The sequence below is a fragment of the Zootermopsis nevadensis genome, unplaced genomic scaffold, assembly GCF_977971745.1.
Source record: "Zootermopsis nevadensis isolate Lab colony 2312 unplaced genomic scaffold, Znev_1.0 Znev_ptg000010l, whole genome shotgun sequence".
Taxonomy (NCBI): Eukaryota; Metazoa; Arthropoda; class Insecta; order Blattodea; family Termopsidae; genus Zootermopsis; species Zootermopsis nevadensis.
In genome coordinates, this window is record NW_028259142.1 from 21,369,622 (window position 1) to 21,391,308 (window position 21,687).

A 21,687-nucleotide genomic window follows, 5' to 3' on the forward strand; every position below is an offset into this window, starting at 1 on the left:
GTGGTCATAGCGCCGTTGCTAACGGTGGTCCTCGCAGGCAGACACACAGAAAAAAACCGTACGTGGAGAAAATTAAGGAAACATCTTGACTTTTCTTTGTCAGGCCCAAATATTATCTTCTCACATTTAGTCAAGTGAGGAAACCGGTTTCATTCGTACAAAATAAAGGGGAAAATTACAATTTCGTGTGTTTTATTCCCTGGGTTTTTCAGACAGACGAGGAGACAAAGCATTCCGCGAATTTCGTCTCCTTACGTCATTCGTTTGTTACCGTGACTGTCATCTACTTTCATTTCTCCACATATTGAAAGATTTATTAGTGACCTATGCACTGATACATTAATCCTGTGGTCTGGTGACGTGACGTGAACGTGCACAGATCTGCTTTCTTCTTGGTGTCCAAGAAAACTTCCCCGTTTTTCTCTGCGATATTTATATTTTCAGCAAAATAATTAACATCGCCATCGGCCGGAAGTTGTTTCGTCCCATCCATGACGTATTCCGAGGTAGAGTCGAAAAATGCAATGGCGATACAGAATCTCCTCCTTTCAGATTTTCCCGAATAGGAAATTCCTTGGTCGAATGTTTGCCTCGCCGGACCTTAGTACTGTTAAGGAGTGATACGTTCCGCCTTCTTCTGGAAAGCGTCGTTCGTGATGACAGTCGAGGCCTCTCGCCTGGGCTGCTGTGTCCGTGGGGTGGTTGAGAAGAGAATGGGTCGGCTGGACATGTAGCACGATTGGAAGGTACAGAAATAAATGCTTGCAAAATTTTGCTCCGAAATCATGAAGGACAGACGTGGGATTATTTGATTTAAGCCCGCTGCGCCCAGTAGATGCAGCCACCACGACTCAAGCAAGACACTTGCTTTGTGTGTGCTAATCGTCTCGTCTGTTTGCGCGCGTCATATCACATGGCTGACCTATATTCCGCGCGTTTGCGGGAGTTTAACATACGCGAAGCGAGAAACAAGTCACTTTTACTTTGCATGTATGAATTTTTGGATTTTGTACGAGAGGTCGTTATTCAAATAGCGAATTGGCCATTTGGGGTCGATAACTTCGCGATTAACGCAGTCCTGGGATTCGGTGGACCTGTGAACACACCTAGTTTGGTGCAAGAACGACGTTACAAGACCAAGAGAGTTCCACAGGTAAAGAGCGCCTCTTTGTAGCGTCGAGTCTCACGTTGATCGTGTCCGTCGGAATGAACAGCGAGGAATCGATTGGTTGTAATCGACGGAGATCTCAGTGGTAAATGGAAGAACAAGACATAATTAGTTTCTGCTGTTTAACCATAAAACAACAGCGTTTATTTAAAATGTATTTTGTTTAAAATCCACACAAATAAAGTTTTGTGGGCTGCTCCCCCCCCTCACGTTTTATCAAGAAGCAAGTATTTCGTTCTCCGTATTGTACACAGTGAAACGAGTACAGGCATACCTCGTTTTATTGCGCTTTGCAGATATTGCTGTTTTTTTTACAAATTGAAGGTTTGTGGCAACCCAGCGTCGAGCAAGTCCATCGGCGTCATTTTTCCATCATCACGTGCTCACTTCGTGTCTCTGCGTCACATTTTGGTAATTCTCGCATTGTTTTTTTATACATAATGCTGTTGCACACTCAATAGAGTAAACATAAATTTTATATGCACTGGGAAACCAAAACAAATCATATGACTCTCTTTATTGCGGTGGTCTGGAACCTAACGCAATATCTCCGAGGTATGTCTTTACTGGATTTCGCAGTCACATGGAACTCCTTTCTCTGAGACCTTGAGGTCGTGCGTGGTAATGCCAGCTGTAGACCTCCCACCCGGTCCTTCTGTCAGCTTCGGATCGAATTTTCGTACAAGATTAGGTCCGGTCACCTAAGCACGTGGCAGTAGGCGACATCTCAGGTTCTCACGAATTCTGTTAAGAAGATGATTCTGTTTTCGGGGATTTTGCTCCGTGCACCCTGGCAGAACTTTACCGATGTTTCAAAGGTGCTTAGTACCTCCGTCATCAGGGCGTTGGATGGTGGAGACAGTGAGCACATCTAAAACGTCGATAAACATCAACAAGACAGCCATTTCAACGAAGAATATGATTTCTATATGCCACCTGCATTATATGCCAGTTCAAAAATTCTTTGGTTATTTCCAGTGTCTGTGTTTCAGAGCTTAATGTCTTTGGCCCGGCAGTGGGGGCGGGGGGAGGGGGGCTGTGCGCGCATTAATTTCATTATCTGCGTGAATAATTAATTGTGGGGCTCCCCACATTTCACTGAAGCAGCGAAATGGGACTCGTTTGTTTACAAATATTCTTGCATGCTGTAAATTAATTACGTTTGATTAACATTCCCTGTTTACAGCTGCATTGTGAATTGTCTGCCATTGGCCCATTAAATTAATTCCGTATCGATGGCGTCGAATTAATTGTTTATTGTAACCCAGCTCTGCTCTCTGTGTCCGCCATCTTCCTCGCGTGGTTGAGGCGCGTCTGTGTACAGCCCACAACTTGGGACGTTTTGGCAATGCCGAAAAGGTGTTGAAATATTTGCTGGTCTTGTTATGTGGCTGGAAACTATTTCATTTGCAGTGAGGACTTAGGAATGTACAATCCGTAGAGTTATAAATCGCCATGCACGTTTGCAGTGCCAGGGTATTGTCCGCCATTACTGTAACCAATCCAATGTAATAAGCAGGCGATTTCTGGCTAAATGTGCACTTCTTCTCTTAGTTAGATGATGCAATATGTAACCATCCTCAGGCAGCATTCTACTAAAACTTCTGTGACGCCTAATCGAACATTATTCAGCCTCTGATTAATATTTCTGCGAGTCGAATTCCGAACACCCAGACCGATGTCCTTTGCGTCAGACCTGCGTCTGCCCTTGGATTGACCTCTTGTGTTACAGTGAGGTCCTGGTTTCGAGACTTGGCTGGGAGATTGTCTTCTGCCTTCTCAAATAGGCCAAGACCACTTCCTCATCATCTCTCCCGATTCAGAATTCAGTAGCCCTCCACGCCACAAACCCTGAAGTACATCACCGGCTCCCGTTCACACTGCAAGCTGCTCCATCGACTATCGACAGTCGATTGGTTCAGAAACACCCTGTGTTATGCAATCAGACTGTTCATCACAGTATTCACACCAGCGCGCAGCCTGAATTTGTCTCAGATCCCTTCTTTGCTGTAGTCTTGTTATGTAATATTTGGTTTGATGACGTCAGAAAATTGTTCAAGGCTTATTTCTTGCATCCATCAATCTTTTACACTTCGTCGTATATAACCACACGTTAACATGATTTTACGCCAATTAACATTGATAAATACCCCATGGACTGTTAGCTCAGTCGCAGATATGCCGACGTATGTGCAAGTTTCAGCAGGCTGATGCACTGAGGTCTGGCCCCAGCCTTATCTCGAGGGCCACTCTTTGCCCGGCGCACTGCATTTCAGCTACAAAGAAGCAGAGGGATTTGCAGTGTAATTAAAAGGACACGTCAGCTTCTAGTCTGTGCTAATGATGTTAATTCACTGGTTTAAAACATAAAAATACCACAATCAAGGACGCAGAAAGTTCTGTCAGATGCCAGTAAGGAATTTGGTACAGAAGTAGTCGGTTGTCTCGTCTGCAGGATGTTATTTTTTTATTTAGTGTTCTGTGTGACGACAGGTCCATATGAACAGGATCCTTCCATCCTTTTCTCGGACTGGGACCTGTTCATATACGTTCTTGGCAGATGATCCAGAAGTGGTTTGCCATTGCCTTCTTCTGTGTGTGAATGGAGTAATTGTTGGGATGCCACGGAGGAAAACTCCGTGTTGCCTAGACCACGGCCTTGCCCAACACAAGTTATAAATTCGGGCACCGCCGGGAATCGAACCCGAGACCCCAGGATTACAAGGCCAGCGTTCTAACCGCTAGACCACCTCATCTTATTATTATTTAGTGTTCTGTCTGACGACAGGTCCATATGAACAGGATCCTTCCATCCTTTTCTCTTCTCGGACTGGGACCTGTTCATATACGTTCTTGGCAGATGATCCAGAAGTGGTTTGCCATTGCCTTCTTCTGTGTGTGAATGGAGTAATTGTTGGGATGCCACGGAGGAAAACTCCGTTTTGCCTAGGACAGAATAATTGAGTTAGGTAACATATTGGGCGAGAGTAACAAATCAAAATTGCATTTAAGAACAGATTAGCAGATTCAGTGCCGGGAATTGAGAGTCGGTGTCTGACCCGAAACCCGTGGTTTTAGGCTGTAGACTGCAATTCGTAGCATCGGAGTATGCAAAAATGTTCAGGTGGGGGCCCCATCCGTCACGGATCGGCTGACTGTCCTCAGCAACACTGACCTCTTGTTCCGTTGACCTTCAGCGCTGAATGCCAACGCTCTGCGCATGATCAGGATTGTCCGCCGAGCTCACGTCGGTGCTGCCTTCCTGCGGCTTCATGTCGCATTAGTTTTCAGCAGAGACTTTTATATTCTTCTTCAAAGAAATGCGTGAACAGAATTCTGCCACGTACAACGACTACCCTGATATGGTTTTCCTCAGTATCCCCCCACAAAAAGTGGAGCGTTAAAGTTAAAAGAGACCTTTACACCTTTTACGTCATCTTGTATTCGAATCCACAGAAGCTATGAACTCATTAAGGCTTTGACCGGGATGTTAAATCTTATGTGGTACCGCCTGATTCGACTTCTAATGGTTAAGTGAAGTGTTTTCTTCGCGGTACGGTCTGGATTCGTAAATATTATGAAGACGAGCTTCGGCTTCAAAGGGTTAACCAGCTGATTTTCGTAATGGTGAGGTGTAGTGTTTTCTTCGCGGTACGGACTGAATTCATAAATAATATTCAGACGATCTATGGCTTCAGAGGGTTACACGCAATTAAACGTAGGCGTTCATTACGTCACCTTAGCTTTGTGTTCATCTGGCAAAGGAGGCCGTGACCCCCCCCCCCCCCCCCAACCCTCAACTCTCCGTTGATACGCATCTGTGACTCCCCACTGCAGTTTATCGCACAGGCTCGCTTGCTAGCAGTCACAGAGGAATGTTCTGGTTATCTTATCTGTGACCCGCAGAATTTGCCTGTTTCATGTAAGGAACTTTGGTTTCTAGGGGAGACGAGACTGAAGTGATGTCACTGGGTAAAGTTGCCGATGCACTTGGCACCAGTGGTCCTTGAATGATTTGAAATTTCGCGCCGTTAGGTTGGTCATGTTGGCACTCGGCTCCAGTGAAATATGGCGGGGTTTAAGCTTTGTGTGCAAAAATATGTTTTCTGACGTGTGTCTCACGATTTTACAGTGGTATTATATCAACACTGACAGTCTTAAGATTTGTGGTCACTTTTCAGCGCAGACTCCGGACGTAAGTCATGATTTTTACTGATTGTTTTAGTCAGTGTTTCGTACGTGTAGATTGTGGTTTGGAAAACAAGTTCGGGCAACCTGGAGGTTTGTGTTTAAGTCTTAAGAGCACAGATTACCTTTATTTATCAGTATTTATATTTAATGATAATTAATTATTTGATTTGAATCTGTATTTACTTTGTTATTGATTGGAATGAGCTGCTTTCACAGTATTGTACCGCTCTGTGTTCTGCTTAATATGTTGTTGGGTTAGGTTAGGTTACAAGGCCAGCCAAGTCGTGGTTAAATTCGGAATTTGGAATCTGAGAATTGTGCATCTTCGACTTTTGGTTTTGAATATTTTGGAAATTGTGGCTCCTTAAAATGGCATGCCGCGGGAGAAGGTGGATTTAATAATTCTAAATGCGCGTTGAACGAAGGCACGAGAATGTTCCGGCACGGAATTACATTTTCGTATTTGTCTAGTCTGTGACTTGGCGTCTTATTTTATGTTAAATTCTTCTTCCATTGCGTTTCCTTATTCTACGAACAATGACGCTCATAATTTGTACTCGTACCTTAGAATCTAATATTAAATTACGTGTTTCGTCAGACGCTGTTGCACGGCGTACTAAACTAGTGCTCACCTGGCGAACGAAAGTGAATTTCCTTCCCATCTCAGATCCTTGTTTTACAATTAGGATTTCACCCCCCACAAAAATCTATAAGCTTTCTTCCGTCTGCATTACACACCGTATCATTAGTTTTCCATATAGGGATTTGTGCGTTGGGTGTGACATTTTTTTAAAATTAATGTCATAATGACGAAACAAACGCCTCCAAGCAGACGCCGGTCTTAATGTGTCTGGTTACTCTAAAGCGTCTCGTCAGTGTAGACACAAAATGAATGTACGTGTCTCGGCGCCATGTTCACATGGTGTGCAGCAAAAGTGACACATGTTACCTCTATTTTGTGTTGGAAGATGCGATTAATTAAATTAATTGCCTTGATTAAAGGCGAGCATGAGATCATATCTTCCTTTGCCTCTGTCTTGAGACGTAGTTCGGTGTTCTAGCTGAAGCTGGGACGCTTCAAAATATTATTTATGCATGTAAAATTGCACACACTGTCTCCTGCGGGAGATGATGAGGTGGTTAGGTTAGGTTTTGTTCTGTGGTGAATTACCTGTTTAAATTTTGGCATTTTTGATGATTCATACTGTACTATTCTTCTCACCCTACGGCGACTGTAAATTACGATGGTTCGCGTTATGTCCTTTGGTTTGCTGAATTCTGCGAGCCTCGACTTGGCTGATAAATGTTTATTGCATGCATTAATTCGAGACCACTGTGCTAACTGAATTGCTGCATTAATCATTGGAACATATACGAACACTACGCGTGAGCTCTGATGTCAGCGAAGTAGACTCGCCCTCTTCCACGGCCGGACGGCAGAACAGCGACGTATTTTTACGTCTTAGAAGAACGAATTGACAGTGCAGAGAAATAAGTGTCTTCGCTCGCCCCCATAAGAGGCTGAAAGTTAAATTATTACCGACAGGTTGCGTCGTTTAAAATGGACGTGAAAGCGGATTTGCAAAGGAAATCGTGCGATAGAAAATTGCTACCCTTGGTTTGGAGTGTCCCGTCCTGTCCCCCCCCCCCCCCCCCCCAAAGGCCGATGAGCTTCCACGTGTCATAGGAGCGGTCCAGCGAACTCTGTTACCGATCTGTGAACTTTTACGCACTTTTTGCATGTACTGTACAAAGCAGACGGCGAGCTACTCGACGACAGCTTTTCGCCCAGGCGTGTCATCTGCACGGCATGCTCAGATGTTTACGAATTTCATGTAGCGCGTCGCATGTTAGGGCTAGCAAATACAGCTGTGTGCCTTACGAAACTTTGCGCAAGTCCGCAACTTGTAAAATTATTCATTTCCGTTTTGAGGTCTTGAAGTTGTTTTCGGGAACGTCGTGGTCCTCTGATCACCACGAGGTTTCAAGTTGAGGCTTATCGGACAGCGGAAGGATGTGATTGAATCTGACGGAGTTGGATGACAAAAGCTGTTCGCTCTTAAATTCATCAGCACTTGCACACGCGAAGTGATAACATTAATGACCATATTCGGTGACCAGAAATCGAAAATCAGAGGAGGCAGGTAGATGGTGCGTTGCCTTGGGTGGGGGGAGAGGCTCAGGGCGTCATGACCTGGTGATGTGAGTATTAGAACGGAGGTTAGAGCAGGTCCAGTGGCGGGTTTATCTGGCCATTGCCATTAACTTAGGCATTCCATGCGAGGCGGGGAATTGGAGTGAGATACCGAGTGTCTCAGCAGGTTGGTCGCCTTGTATCATCCAGTGGCATTCCCAGTAATTGTGAGGGCCCTTTGTAATGAGTGTGTGGGCCACGTGTCTAGTCGTATTTGCAGGAATTGTGCTGGCTTCTCCAGGAAGAGAGTTTTCGCTGTGAAAACGTCAAGTTTCGTGTTACGAGAGACGCTGGCTGATGCGGTTTGACGTGGGACGCGGTCGGCGTTTCACATCGTCATCGTCTGTTCGCCGGAAGTTTCTGTTCTTGAGACATGTCGCTACACGAACACGAAAAGAAGTTCTCGACGCTGGACATAAAGAAATGCACTTCGCGAGCGGCATCGCGTTCATGTGACCCGTCAGTCCGACGGTTCAAAAGTTTTTATTTATTTTTGTGTGTGCAAAACGCAGAGAGGCGAGTCCAGCTGAGTCGTGGGCAAAAGAGCGGAGGACACAGGAATGCTGTAGCTGATCGTTGCAGGTAGGGGTGACCCTGGGAGGGAGGACGATGGAGCTACCTCATCTGCTTGTACTGTGCGTATACAAGGCTTGGTGCCAGATGGCCTTCAAGCAAGCAAGTCTTCTCGCTACCAGACCCAGGTCCGCAGTTGAGGCCGCGGGGTCTGGAGTTTGAATCGCCAGGTCGTTCAACCTTATCGCGGTTTCTGGCAGCAAGCGTTCGCCTCGCAGCCCCATATATGGGCTACATGCATCACGCCTTGCAGTTTTCCCATTACAATAAACATTTTTTGAGCACAGCGTCGCTCTGACACGCAAAGCCACCGGATCCGCTGTGGTTACGTTTAAGAAGGGCTGGCTACCATGATTGCAGCTATTCCTGATTTTACTCAGTCCCTCCAGTTCATTGCCAGGTGACTGCACTGTCTGTCGCTCCTTCTTTTGAGCGCTGGTTGTCAACGAGGCAACTCGCTGACTTCGCCGTCCGCGATGTTGAAGGACTCGTCTGGAATTTTAGTGTTCCCCGGAGAGTACGCATTACCAGTCTTGCTCCTTAATGATCCTGTCATTAGACGCCGTAGTGCCTTCACTCTGACGTAATTACAGCCAGACCGAGAGCTCGGGGGCAGATGGCTGTATGAATCAAGCTTAAAATCACCAGCGTTTAAAAACTTTTAACGCCCCATCATCCTTCTAAAATAGGTCAGGCCACTGCCACACGCCTTCCTATTTATTATCCCTTCATCTCATCGTCTTCGAAGAATTTGCAATTAGACTGAGTATCTTTCTGTGACTCCTGCTGATTCTGTTTTAATTCTTTATGTCATGAACGAGACACGAGAGGTTGAAACGAACTGCATTTTTTTTACATTCTGATACATTTAATTCTCATAGCGCTCCACAACTGTCCCGCGAAATTTTTCATAAATATTCAGAATTTCCCCTGTTCTCGTGTGCAGATGCTGCCCCGGTCAACAGCGATAAATTTGTGCAAGTGTCGCGGAGGTACTGAGTATTTGCAGATTAACATTAAGCATTGCGGCAACTTTTGAACAGACAGGGAAGGGTGGGGGTTACAATTAAAGAAAGTGGACCGACTTACGGCCGGCCATCAGTACGATGACTCACCACAGAGTTAACAAAACGAGCGCTGACGTAGGTCAAGTTTTTGGGCAGCTCGTGTTTGAGGTGTGACGGTCGATCGGAGCGTAACCGTGACCCGGGTGGTTAGGGGGAGGCACCCCGTACAACAGAACCAAGGGCTGGAATTTTTTAAGTGACGTGAGGGTACAGCCCATATTTGGCTGTCCTCTGCTTTCCATTAACTACATTGAGCTATGTCTGATGTCTGTTAAATAAGACGAGGCCATGTTCCCTCCAAGGCAAATCGCTGTTGTCGAGGACTAGTGTTAAAATGAAGATTACGTTTGTCAGCTCGAATCCCGATGTCAGCATTTTTCTGTTAATGATTATGTTGCATTTATTATTTAGTGTTGTGTGTGACGACAGGTCCATATGAACAGGATCCTTCCATCCTTTTCTCGGACTGGGACCTGTTCATATACGTTCTTGGCAGATGATCCAGAAGTGGTTTGCCATTGCCTTCTTCTGTGTGTGAATGGAGTAATTGTTGGGAAGCCCCCGGAGGAAAACTCCGTGTTGCCTAGACCACGGCCTTGCCCAACACAAGTTATAAATTCGGGCACCGCCGGGAATCGAACCCGAGACCCCAGGATTACAAGGCCAGCGTTCTAACCGCTAGACCACCTCATCTTATTATTATTTAGTGTTCTGTCTGACGACAGGTCCATATGAACAGGATCCTTCCATCCTTTTCTCGGACTGGGACCTGTTCATATACGTTCTTGGCAGATGACCCAGAAGTGGTTTGCCATTGCCTTCTTCTGTGTGTGAATGGAGTAATTGTTGGGAAGCCCCCGGAGGAAAACTCCGTGTTGCCTAGACCACGGCCTTGCCCAACACAAGTTATAAATTCGGGCACCGCCGGGAATCGAACCCGAGACCCCAGGATTACAAGGCCAGCGTTCTAACCGCTAGACCACCTCATCTTATTATTATTTAGTGTTCTGTCTGACGACAGGTCCATATGAACAGGATCCTTCCATCCTTTTCTCGGACTGGGACCTGTTCATATACGTTCTTGGCAGATGATCCAGAAGTGGTTTGCCATTGCCTTCTTCTGTGTGTGAATGGAGTAATTGTTGGGATGCCACGGAGGAAAACTCCGTGTTGCCTAGACCACGGCCTTGCCCAACACAAGTTATAAATTCGGGCACCGCCGGGAATCGAACCCGAGACCCCAGGATTACAAGGCCAGCGTTCTAACCGCTAGACCACCTCATCTTATTATTATTTAGTGTTCTGTCTGACGACAGGTCCATATGAACAGGATCCTTCCATCCTTTTCTCGGACTGGGACCTGTTCATATACGTTCTTGGCAGATGATCCAGAAGTGGTTTGCCATTGCCTTCTTCTGTGTGTGAATGGAGTAATTGTTGGGATGCCACGGAGGAAAACTCCGTGTTGCCTAGACCACGGCCTTGCCCAACACAAGTTATAAATTCGGGCACCGCCGGGAATCGAACCCGAGACCCCCAGGATTACAAGGCCAGCGTTCTAACCGCTAGACCACCGTGGCACATTAGAATTAGCAGAACTAATTAATATCGTACACTTTTTTTTCTATTTACGTACGTAAAATGTGATCCAGTACGTTAGCCCTCAAAAGGGCTATTATTAACACGTGGCATCGTTTATAAAATGTCCAGAATTCCTTAACCTCAACCACGGGTTTCACTTCGTCTCGACATGGACTCTCCTCGGGTGCTGCAGCCACGTAGTGTCTTCAGACGGCCACCAGGTTGTGACATCACGGCGTTGCAGTCCGTCTTTGTGCGTGAGACTACATCGGGCGTGTGTTTCGCGACGAAACAGTAATACCTGACACAGACTTTCTCTTTAACGCGGTTTCCTCGGTTCATTCCCAGTCTCGTGCCCAGATTTATCCCCCCCCTCTCTCTCTCTGTTTCTTCGAGCTCTCGCTGTTGTATCATTTCTCCCCGCGAGAGGAGATGAGCAGAAACGTCTCCTTCATGTTCCCTCCACATCTGCACGTCTTCTCCGCGTTTCAGTTCTCATAATGTCGCTGAGAGAGAAATATAATGGCAGTGTCCCTGCTGTGTACAGTTTCTCTTTTTAGCGAGAGTTTCTGAACTCATCCTTTTTTTGTTGGGGGGGGGGGGGGTCGCTGCAGTGGAGATCGATACGCGGTCGCCTCTCGGCCTTGGACATGGCGCCATGACTACTGGTACAGCGGCTCAGACCCTTCCTCCTCCTCCCCCCCCCGCCTCCTCTACCAGCGACTCCTAACCTGGCCCCGTCGGTGCGTCCGGAGACAAGATAAGTCAGATTCCTCCCTTACCGCGTGCATCCGAACAAATGCCGTGCGAGAACCCTCAAGTGAGACGCCGGAACTTGTGGGTCGAACTGCTCCGACGTCCGTCTCCAGTGCGATGTTTAATTTGGAAGCAGCGAGTGTTGGCCGCGTCGGAACATTGTGAACTAGCCTCTGGGCGAGTGATGCTGTATAAATTCGTTGTTCTGTTGCATGGACAGAGGTTGATGGCATAACTCGTGGTTCTGTGTTGCAGCCAGGGCGACGAGACAGATGGGTGGGGGGTGGGGGGGGGGGTTAGAAATAGAATAAGCTGCAGTCAGCTCTCTCTCTCTCAGAGTGCACAAGGCTGACTGACATCGGAATCTCTTTATAGCGATTTCGTCTCGCCAAACAAGAATTCTTTACAAGTCACACAGGAACTATATTTAAAGTGCGCGTTATTGCAGGAACGGAAGGTCCATTGCAACCGCTTCATTCCGCACGAAGCAAGAGTGTACGCGTTCGAGGTCGCCAAAGGGGATCGTCCAAGTATTGCCTGCGGTCCCACCTGTAAGGATCACATCCCTTTCCAGCGATCAGCCGTCCGAGAATCGAGATATTTCCGGTGTTTCTCACACAGTTTCGCGACTGTCCCACGTATTTATCCACAAAGCCACATCAACCCCTGATGATGGCGGCAGGGAAAGTCTCCGAAACATTTGCACTGTTGTCGTACGCTGATCACTGGAGAAGACTAACTCGTAAATGCATCCAGTCTCAGCGAAACCTTCGATTGAATTGTGTTTCTGTACTATTTTCGTCCGGGCGTGCCTTCGCGCGTTATTAGCAGTCGTACGAAAGACAAAAGAAGTTCTTGTATGATGTAATTTCCTTTTCGCTGCGAGGTTGGTGCTCGCTCGCTCGCCGCGTGATATTGCACCGTCTGATTTGGGAATTGTTTACCTTTGACGCGTGAGATCAAACCGGGAACAGTTGCGGAAGGTTTGGTTAATGAATTCGAGTCTCTGTTTGTCGAAGCAAGCCCTCTTAAAGCAGAACGAGTTGTCTTGACGCCACCAGCGAAGTCATTCAGCGAGTAAATCTCCTGTCGAAGCGTGCGGTGGCGAATTTCTTTAACCCTTTGAAGCCGAAGATCGTCTGAATATTATTTATGAATTCAGTCCGTACCGCGAAGAAAACACTACACCTCACCATTACGAAAATCAGCTGGTTAACCCTTTGAAGCCGAAGCTCGTCTTCATAATATTTACGAATCCAGACCGTACCGCGAAGAAAACACTTCACTTAACCATTAGAAGTCGAATCAGGCGGTACCACAAAAGATTTAACCAAAGAACATCCCGGTCGAAGCCTTAAAAGACGTTGCTTTCCATTGAGAACTGCTGAGGTTTTAAAGGTACCTTCGTCGACGGGATATTCGGCTTTGTTCCGAAAACGACAGTAATTGAGAAATGAGACGCGACATAAATAAGCTTCGTGCCCGCTAATAAATTAAATTAAATTTTCATCGGATTCGAACTGAGATCGCTCGTTAGCACAGGAAACATCTGCATTATCTCCGTTCGGTTCGTCCATCTTCATGTCGTAAAGGAGGGAAACATAAATCAGGTTAGGATTGTCAGGAACACGTCTGTGTTATGGTGGGGTGTCCCCCTTCTCTTGATATTCACAAAATTTGGAATGTTCGTCATGCCAGCGTAACATCGCTCTTTTAGTAATAACGGCATTCCAGATAAGACGAGACGCTGGGCTGTTACAGCTTACTCACCGCGTCCCTCGCCCGCTGTCATTTCATGTTATTGTTCATGTTCTTGTATTTTGTTTTTTAATAACGAAGAAGCAATTGTATTATTCTTTGCAACGCCTTGCTCGTAAGTATTTATCACATAAGTAATGTTAATTGTTGCCTTTAGAAATGCCACGTAAATTCTGCCTCTGCAATCGACTTGGGGTGGGTGTTTATTAGTTGGAACAGCGCGTACGCCGGCCATTATTCTCCCGCGAAAACGTTCTTACATTTGTTATGCGACTCTTCAGAGTAATTTCTGTGTCAAATAAGAGTTTGTTCTGTCGTCTTGTGTATTTACGGAGCGCAGAAGGCACAGAGCACCCGAATGTTTGCTGGACAGACAGTAACATTTGTACCACGTGTCTCCCAAGGGCGAGAGGAGAATTTGCAAATCGTCTTTGCCGGCTGAAGGTGTTATGACAGTAGCAAGTTGTGGGAATTGTCAGTAAGCCAACAACGCGAAGAGTGAGACGGCATTATGACTTGCCAATTAACCCCCAGAAACTGGAGGTCATATAAATAATACGTAATAATGTAGCGTCTACCTCTAACAAAATATAACGCGTCTCCATTACAAAGATCGATTGGTTAACGATGTTAAATGGAACAGCTGCTGTTTATTCAGAGAAACGTACGGAATCCAGTGGGTAAACGAGATTTTAGGTTCTCAAGGCGTTGTTTGTGCCTTGTTGTCAACCAGGTAGAAGTTTGCCAGCGTTTCGGAGGTTTTTGCTACCTCCGTCGTCAGGGCAACATCCCACAAGACAGCCATCTTCGAGTGGGTAAATTCGCTGTTATTTCTTGTTAAAGCAGGTGGTACAATTACCACTGTGTGTCGTCTGCTGGTTCAGCTTTATATCGATGCAGACTTTCACTTTCTGAAAATTTGAAGGAGTAAACCTTGGACCCTCGCGCTGTCAAAATGTTGGCAGTACTCAGCAAAAAGTAACGCGTTGATGAATCTGCATAAACGCACCTAGTTTTCCCGGTCGCATGTGGAAATGTGTTCCCTTGCCTCGACAGCTTTGCCAAATACCTCGTGCACACCCGAGGAGCTCAGAGCTGCAAAACCGATGACTTCCGTCAGCGCAAGGTCCAGCAACGATGCCCCGGTATTGCAAATTTTGCATATGTCAGCCAGAGAAGAATAAATATGTCGCTCGTTTTAGCGAATGTGCCCGTTCGGATAAGGCCCCGGTTCAAACCTTGCCACCTGCCAAAGGTTCACACCAGTTCGGGAGAGAACAAGGCGGAGAAGACTTGTGCTCTCGATTGGAATATCTTGATACGTATCGATCGATGTCTCGAAACCTCAGAAAAGGGAAGCGAAGACCTCGTGGCGGTTTGGAAGTCACGCGAGACTCCCTCTCGGACCAGAACGCTGTTTGTGACGGAATTTCCTTCCCCGTAGAATCTCCCGCCCACAGGCAAGATTGAAGGAAGAATCGGCGACGTGTTTCTCCGTTTCCATGGCCATCTTGTTTCAAAGCCGCAGCCAAAGACTAAAGTGAGTGTGATTCCAAATGTTCTTTGTCGCGCATGCGTGTTACAGATGCGTGTTTTGTCTTGCAGGGTCAGCGCAGAGTGTTTGCGAGTCGGCGCAGAGCTGCTGCACTCTGGAGATGGAGACGAAACTACGACTGATCGTCCGCAAAGACTTCCAGGCGCTGCTTCACCACAACTCCCGGTCCCTGGAGGGCCTCCTCGCGTCCACAGCCGCCAAGTTGCAAGGTAGGCTACCAAAAGCTTTTCGTTATCCTCCTGGGAAAACGCGTAACGAAGTGACGTCTTGCAACTGGCCGTCTCAATGTGGGTTATTGATGCGGGAGGAAGTGGTCGTGCCCTGTTTTAAAAATGTGCACAACTTTGCCTTGGAACCCCAACTGTTAACTTCGAGTCCCCCCGTTGCGTGCTCCGTTTGACGGTGACGTGGTGCATCATGGGAACTAGAGGTCGCAGGACGTGCGTTGTGTAATATTTTCGAATTGTTTTCAACAAGGAGTCGCATTATGAAGGGGTTGTACCTGAATTTCCTTTCTGTCTTCGAAAATGAACGCGTGCTGTGTGGGAGGGAACAAAGTTTCACGACGTTTCCAGTAAAGGCCTTTTTACTCGTGTTTGCAACTGGAGGTCTGACCGTCCGTCATTGAGCGTTCTGTGAGGTTCATCCCGTCTTCTCGATGGTTTCGTCTTCGCTCGCCCTGAAGTGCCACACGACTTTGCACAGAGCCAGTGTTGAAAATGCGTGTTGTGCCTGTCTTACCCTCGTTTAAGTATGTTAGACATTACACATTTCTTGGGAACTGTTCCGGAACACGTTTCTCACTGTACACAGTGTTTTGCCCGTGTTTACAAACATTATTGATCAAAGTTGTGGAACTTCTATTTATCATCAGGTCTCTTGCTACTCGAACATGGCGGAGGATACAGGGTGTGCCATTGACTCTGTCACGTGTCGTAGTACGAAAAAATTATGTCAGAAGCGACACCGTCTTTAACCGCTGTTGGCAGGCCGCTGCTCGCTCAGGCTGCGCAGACGTTTTCAGTTGTGAACGTGTTCTGATTCTTGAGTGCAGGCCCCCTCAAGCCAGCTCTTCCATTGGCCAGTCTGTGTTCGATTAGAGCCACACTTATTTGCTAGAATTGTGTTTCGTAAGTTTTGTGTTGATATAACAGGTGATAATGTTTTAAAGCTTCAAGTACGTTACTTGTGATAGCAGTACGAGTGCATTGAATGACGTTTTTCTGGGTAGGAGCATCATAATACCGACTCCTCTGATGAGTGTTCGAGGAAAACTTTTCAGTTTTCACCTCTCCCATGCGTTGCTACATGCCCGATCACGACATTGCCTTCGATTTTCTCACCCTGGACACAGCCGGCGAGCAAGGTGGCACAGGATTTGTCCCGTTCCTGCTCGGTTCGCCTGACGGACATGTTCAACGTCGTAGTGGCATTGAAGCTTTATCACACGCCTCAGTTGATACAAAGCATTTAGCACACGTGTGATATGATCCATTCGTCGCCTCATTTCGAAATAGCACACATTTCACGTGCTTGTAGTTGTGTTGGAAATCCGCTCGAATATTTTGTTTTATGTGTACGATAAAACCCGAACAAACTTTTGGTGTTTCTTTTCTTAACTGCGTGATGTAATGAGAGCCACGGTGGTCTAGCGGTTAGAACGCTGGCCTCGTAATCCTGGGGTCTCGGGTTCGAATTTATAACTTGTGTTGGGCAAGGCCGTGGTCTAGGCAACACGGAGTTTTCCTCCGTGGCATCCCAACAATTACCCCATTCACACACAGAAGAAGGCAATGGCAAACCACTTCTGGATCATCTGCCAAGAACGTATATGAACAGGTCCCAGTCCGAGAAAAGGATGGAAGGATCCTGTTCATATGGACCTGTCGTCAGACAGAACACTAAATAATAATAAGATGAGGTGGTCTAGCGGTTAGAACGCTGGCCTTGTAATCCTGGGGTCTCTGGTTCGATTCCCGGCGGTGCCCGAATTTATAACTTGTGTTGGGCAAGGCCGTGGTCTAGGCAACACGGAGTTTTCCTCCGTGGCATCCCAACAATTACTCCATTCACACACAGAAGAAGGCAATGGCAAACCACTTCTGGATCATCTGCCAAGAACGTATATGAACAGGTCCCAGTCCGAGAAAAGGATGGAAGGATCCTGTTCATGTGGACCTGTCGTCAGACAGAATACTACTAATAAAAATGATGTAATGAGCCATTTGGTGAGATTTAAAGGTTCTCACGTCTGTGTTCCACTGGGTTTTGTGCCCTTGTGGATTCTGTGTTTCCACCTTATCCGAGAAATTGCCAAATAAAGTTTGTTGTCTGCACGTTCTGAGTCGTAATCCCGTATCGTAATTACACAGTTTTAGAGAAAATTATAATTTCGGTCGGTGAAGATGTCAGAATATGGTGGGCATGTAGGTAGATACCTACGTTTCGTAATAACATACTGCTTCCATGTTCAGGGCTGAGGATGGCGATAATATGTTTCTCCGGAGAGTTGGTGTTTATGTACACGTCCACACAGCTTCATAGTCCGGAAGACCAAGTGGACATCTTCACCACTGTGAGAGCAGTCCTCAGGCCAATTCATCATGTTTTAGCTTACGTTCCTTGTTTGAATATGAAACGTAAGTTCATAGTTCCGTCATTGTAATTCGTGGCCAGCGTCCGATGCAACCTGCCACCTAAATCCAGCTCAAAGATTTTAGATCTCTGCTTTTAATCGTCCAGTGCCGGTGGTTATGATTGATTAAGTTTCCAGTGCATTCTGTTATGACTTACATCGCTTCCTACCTGTGTCCAGGTAACTCACGCGATTTATTCCAGCGGAGAGCAGCTTGGAGGCTTACGCACTGTATGCAAAACGCGAATGGTCCACGAACAGAGAATCAGAATAACAAACATCCCTCGTTTTAATTAACCTGCCCTGTCAGAAATTTCTGTCCTCGTGAGATTTCGTGGCCAAAAGTTTTTTTTATAAATCCACTGTTTCCATGTTTTTTTTTTACCCACCTCACCGTCCTTAATTTAATCCTCGAAACAAAGGGGAAAAGTAGAGTATGTCTACAGTCCTTGATTGTGTAATTTTCTCTATTCTGTCGTATGTTGTCTCTCAGATTAAGATATCCACCTCAGCATTTCGGTCACGAACATTACCTGGGAGCAGTGATCTTTTGAAGTGCATTACTTCTCGTGATCTTGCACGTCCATGATCTATGAGTTCATTTCTAGAGGGCAGACAGTGTCTCGGCCTTAGAGTCTCCCCCCTCACCCCCAGACAGAATTTCCAGACGTAATCCACCGCCATCTGTGATGTGTTTCTCGTAGGAACGAAAATCTGTGCAAATTGTGTAGATTCGCTCGTGAGACAGTAAAATAACCACGGGGTTTGATTCCCAGCAGAGACCGGATTTTTTCGTGTGCCGAAGCGTGAGATTTAGAATGCGTGGAGCTTTACCTACACCCCCACAAACACACCTTCATCGTTACAGACAAATTATTCTTCGCGTGAACGCTGATTTGCGCATGCGCAATGGTAGGAGGCTTCTGAGGCAGTGTCACTTATCTTCCTCAGTCTCGCCTGAGAACGAACCCTGTGTAAACAAAGACGAGGTGGTAGTCAGTCACCTTCCGCCCGCCACGAGATCGGTCGATGACTGGTGCACCCGTGCATTAATTATACGCCACCTGGATGTTATCATCTCACGATGACGCAACGCGGTGTTGCGAAAACTTACGTGCAAGTTGCATGACGTGGTTCGACCTCGCTCTTTAAATATGAATCGTTTTTAAAGAGACTGAGTCCTGATCGATTCGTGACTTGCATTCTGTCGGTCACGGATGTTATCGGTTCAACGATGTGTAGAAAAAAAATATCGATATGAGTCTCTCCACCTATCGGTGCGTTTCGATATTGCAGGGGAATCTAAAAACAAAATGTTCTATGACGTAAGATTCAAACGTTTGTTGTCAAGTTCATGGCTCCGCGGTAAAGCAAATTTAAATATATCAGAAGTGTAATTTACTATAGGTCGCGCGAGAAGTGGTGACACTTGCGCAAAGGACTGATTTTGGTCGTGTGAGATGGACCCGTCGCTTAGAGGAGTGTCAGTTTCAGATGGTTTGTAGCTCCATCTGTGTTTAGATCTGTGCGTCACCACAGCTCAGGCTGTGCGACACCCCACTACTACTGAACTCCCCTCTCTCGGCTTACGCATCGCGCATGTAGGAGCCACCACTACTCGCGCGACCTCTACATATGCTAAATACAGACACGTTTTCTTTGCCAATAAAGCATTTAAAGACATATTAGGCCTCGGCTCGCGATAGACAGGGCGACTCAAGGGGACTGTGATGATATAACATCATCAGCGTCACCAGATGGCGGCTGTGGGTGCCATAACTCGGATTGTCGTATTAGGGGGGACTGAACGGTACGAGGGTGAGGAAGGTGTGTGGATTTAAGCGGCGCCCGTTAGCAAACCACGCGGATTAGCTGTGTCGCAACACGAGCTGAGATAGCAGTTTCTCTGTGGTTTTATTGTATCACCGCGTTGCTTACGTAACACAAAGTACTTACCAAGACTCACGAAGATCTGAAACTTACTGAATGCGACAGTAATTCTGATGAGCACGCGGTTCTCACGTTGTAAACCAACCGGTTGGCGACACGTGCCCCCCAACCCTGACCGGTCTGGACCTGGTGACCTTGTTGGGTGTCTAACCCTGTAGGCAGTCGCTGTACCGCGTGATCTGTTCTGGCCGTATGTCGTGCGGTAAAACCTGCGATGTAAGAACTTTGGTGGCGGTCGGTACGCGTTTGGAAAATGCGTGTAGCCTTCACTGCACTGTGTACTCCATATTGGAGTACCATACAGGTTTCCACTTGCGTTGATGTTACACAGTTGAAACATCTGGGAACAACAATAACAAATCAAAATGACACTCATGAGGAAGTTAGGAGGAGATTAAATTCTGGAAATGCTTGCTACTTCTCAGTTCAAAATATTTTGTCTTCCGCCTGATTTCTAAGAACCTGAAAATTAAAGTATACAAAGCAATAATCTTGCCTGTTGTTTTGTATGGGTGCGAAACATGGTCTCTCACTCAGAGGGAGGAACACAGATTGCAGGTGTTTGAGAATCGGGTGTTGAGGAGGATATTTGGGCCTAGGAGAGAAGACGATGGGGTCTGGAGAAAACTGTATAATGACGAACTTAAAAATTTGTACTCCTCCCCCAATATTGTCAGGGTGATTAAGTCGAGAAGAATGAGATGGGCTAGGCATGTAGCGCGCATGGATGGGACAAGAGGTGTTCACCGGGTACTGGTTGGGAAACCTGAAGGGAAGAGACCGCTGGGGAGACCTAGACGTAGATGGGAGGATAATCTCAGGCGGGATCTATGGGAGATAGGAGTCGAAGGAGACTGGATTTTGTTGGCCCAGGACAGGGTCCGGTGGAGGGCTTTTGTTAATTCGGTGATGAACCTTCGGGTTCCGTAAGCCATCTGGTTGGTTGGGTCCACTATTTGGGAAGCCTGAGGGGAAGAGACCTCTGGGGAGACCTAGACGTAGATGGGAGGATAATCTCAGGCGGGATCTATGGGAGATAGGAGTCGAAGGAGACTGGATTTTGTTAGCCCAGGACAGGGTCCGGTGGAGGGCTTTTGTTAATTCGGTGATGAACCTTCGGGTTCCGTAAGCCATCTGGTTGGTTGGGTCCACTATTTGGGAAGCCTGAGGGGAAGAGACCTCTGGGGAGACCTAGACGTAGATGGGAGGATAATCTCAGGCGGGATCTATGGGAGATAGGAGTTGAAGGAGACTGGATTTTGTTGGCCCAGGACAGGGTCCGGTGGAGGGCTTTGGTTAATTCGGTGATGAACCTTCGGGTTCGGTAAGCCGTCTGGTTAGTTATTCAGTCAGTTAGTTGATGTAAGGAGACACTGGGGAACTCTCGTTAATATTAAATCTATAAGACTATTTGCGCCGTATTCCGTCTTCTGAAACTGCGTCATTGAGAGAGAGGTGGCTGCTTTGGGTGCGAAAACGCGCTTCGAAATCTGCAAACTGCGAGGGCTTCAGCCCCCGCTATGAGACATTCCCCCCCCCCCTCCCCCCCAAAGAATTTGCCTTGTGTCGGTCGACGTTGTTCAGTTCTGGTAGTTCTGCACGGAAGGTGCAATTCTTCTGCAGTCAATTTCGAACAATGAAGAAGTTTCCTAGGAATTCTTTGCCGTTGCATCTGAGTCAGCGGCCTTTTCTGATGTGCAACTGCGCACGCGCGGACTTTAATAATGCTAATAATAGCAAAAAAAAAAAGAGTTAATGAAACAAATGAAGATTAATGCGTAAGGTCAGCGAACTTGGAGACAAACAGCGAAGGAATGAGCTGACAACAGCACAGCTGATTTGTCTGTCTGTCTGTCTGTCGCGGCTCGGCCAAAGCGCACATTCCAGCCCAGCAAACGAATTCGTAAGTCACCGCTGTTTTCGTAATGTATTGCAGTTGAAAATACATTCTTCTTATTCTTCTTCTTCTTGTGACGTCAATGAGCACTAAGTTTTAATATGTGATTCTCTGCTTTTCACACACCAAATTATGGATGTTATCGTGGTTTATTCTTGGTGAAAGTGACGTATTTGCGTAAGATTACCAACTTCGGACTTTCCTCTTGTTACGTCAGTCCGTTTCATGGCTGCAAACAATCCTCTCTCTTCCTGTTCGTTTTTTGTGAGGTCTTAAGAGGTCTGTTCTTAATTTCAAGTATCTCTGGTGTGTGGGCACTTTGCAGAGGTTGTCGCGGTGTCAGTAAAATTCACGACTGTAAG

The 21,687-nt window shown here is 46.6% G+C and overlaps 1 protein-coding gene across 1 annotated transcript in view; it reads left to right on the top strand.

Moving 5' to 3' along the window:
• The window catches only part of dally (division abnormally delayed protein), a 119,892-nt gene that overhangs the window by 11,756 nt on the left and 86,449 nt on the right, over positions 1–21,687 (top strand). Inside the window, exon 2 of the mRNA XM_022073145.2 lies at positions 14,894–15,052. Within this exon, the coding sequence (XP_021928837.2) occupies positions 14,894–15,052 (159 nt within the window). The remainder of the gene's footprint in view (positions 1–14,893; positions 15,053–21,687) is intronic.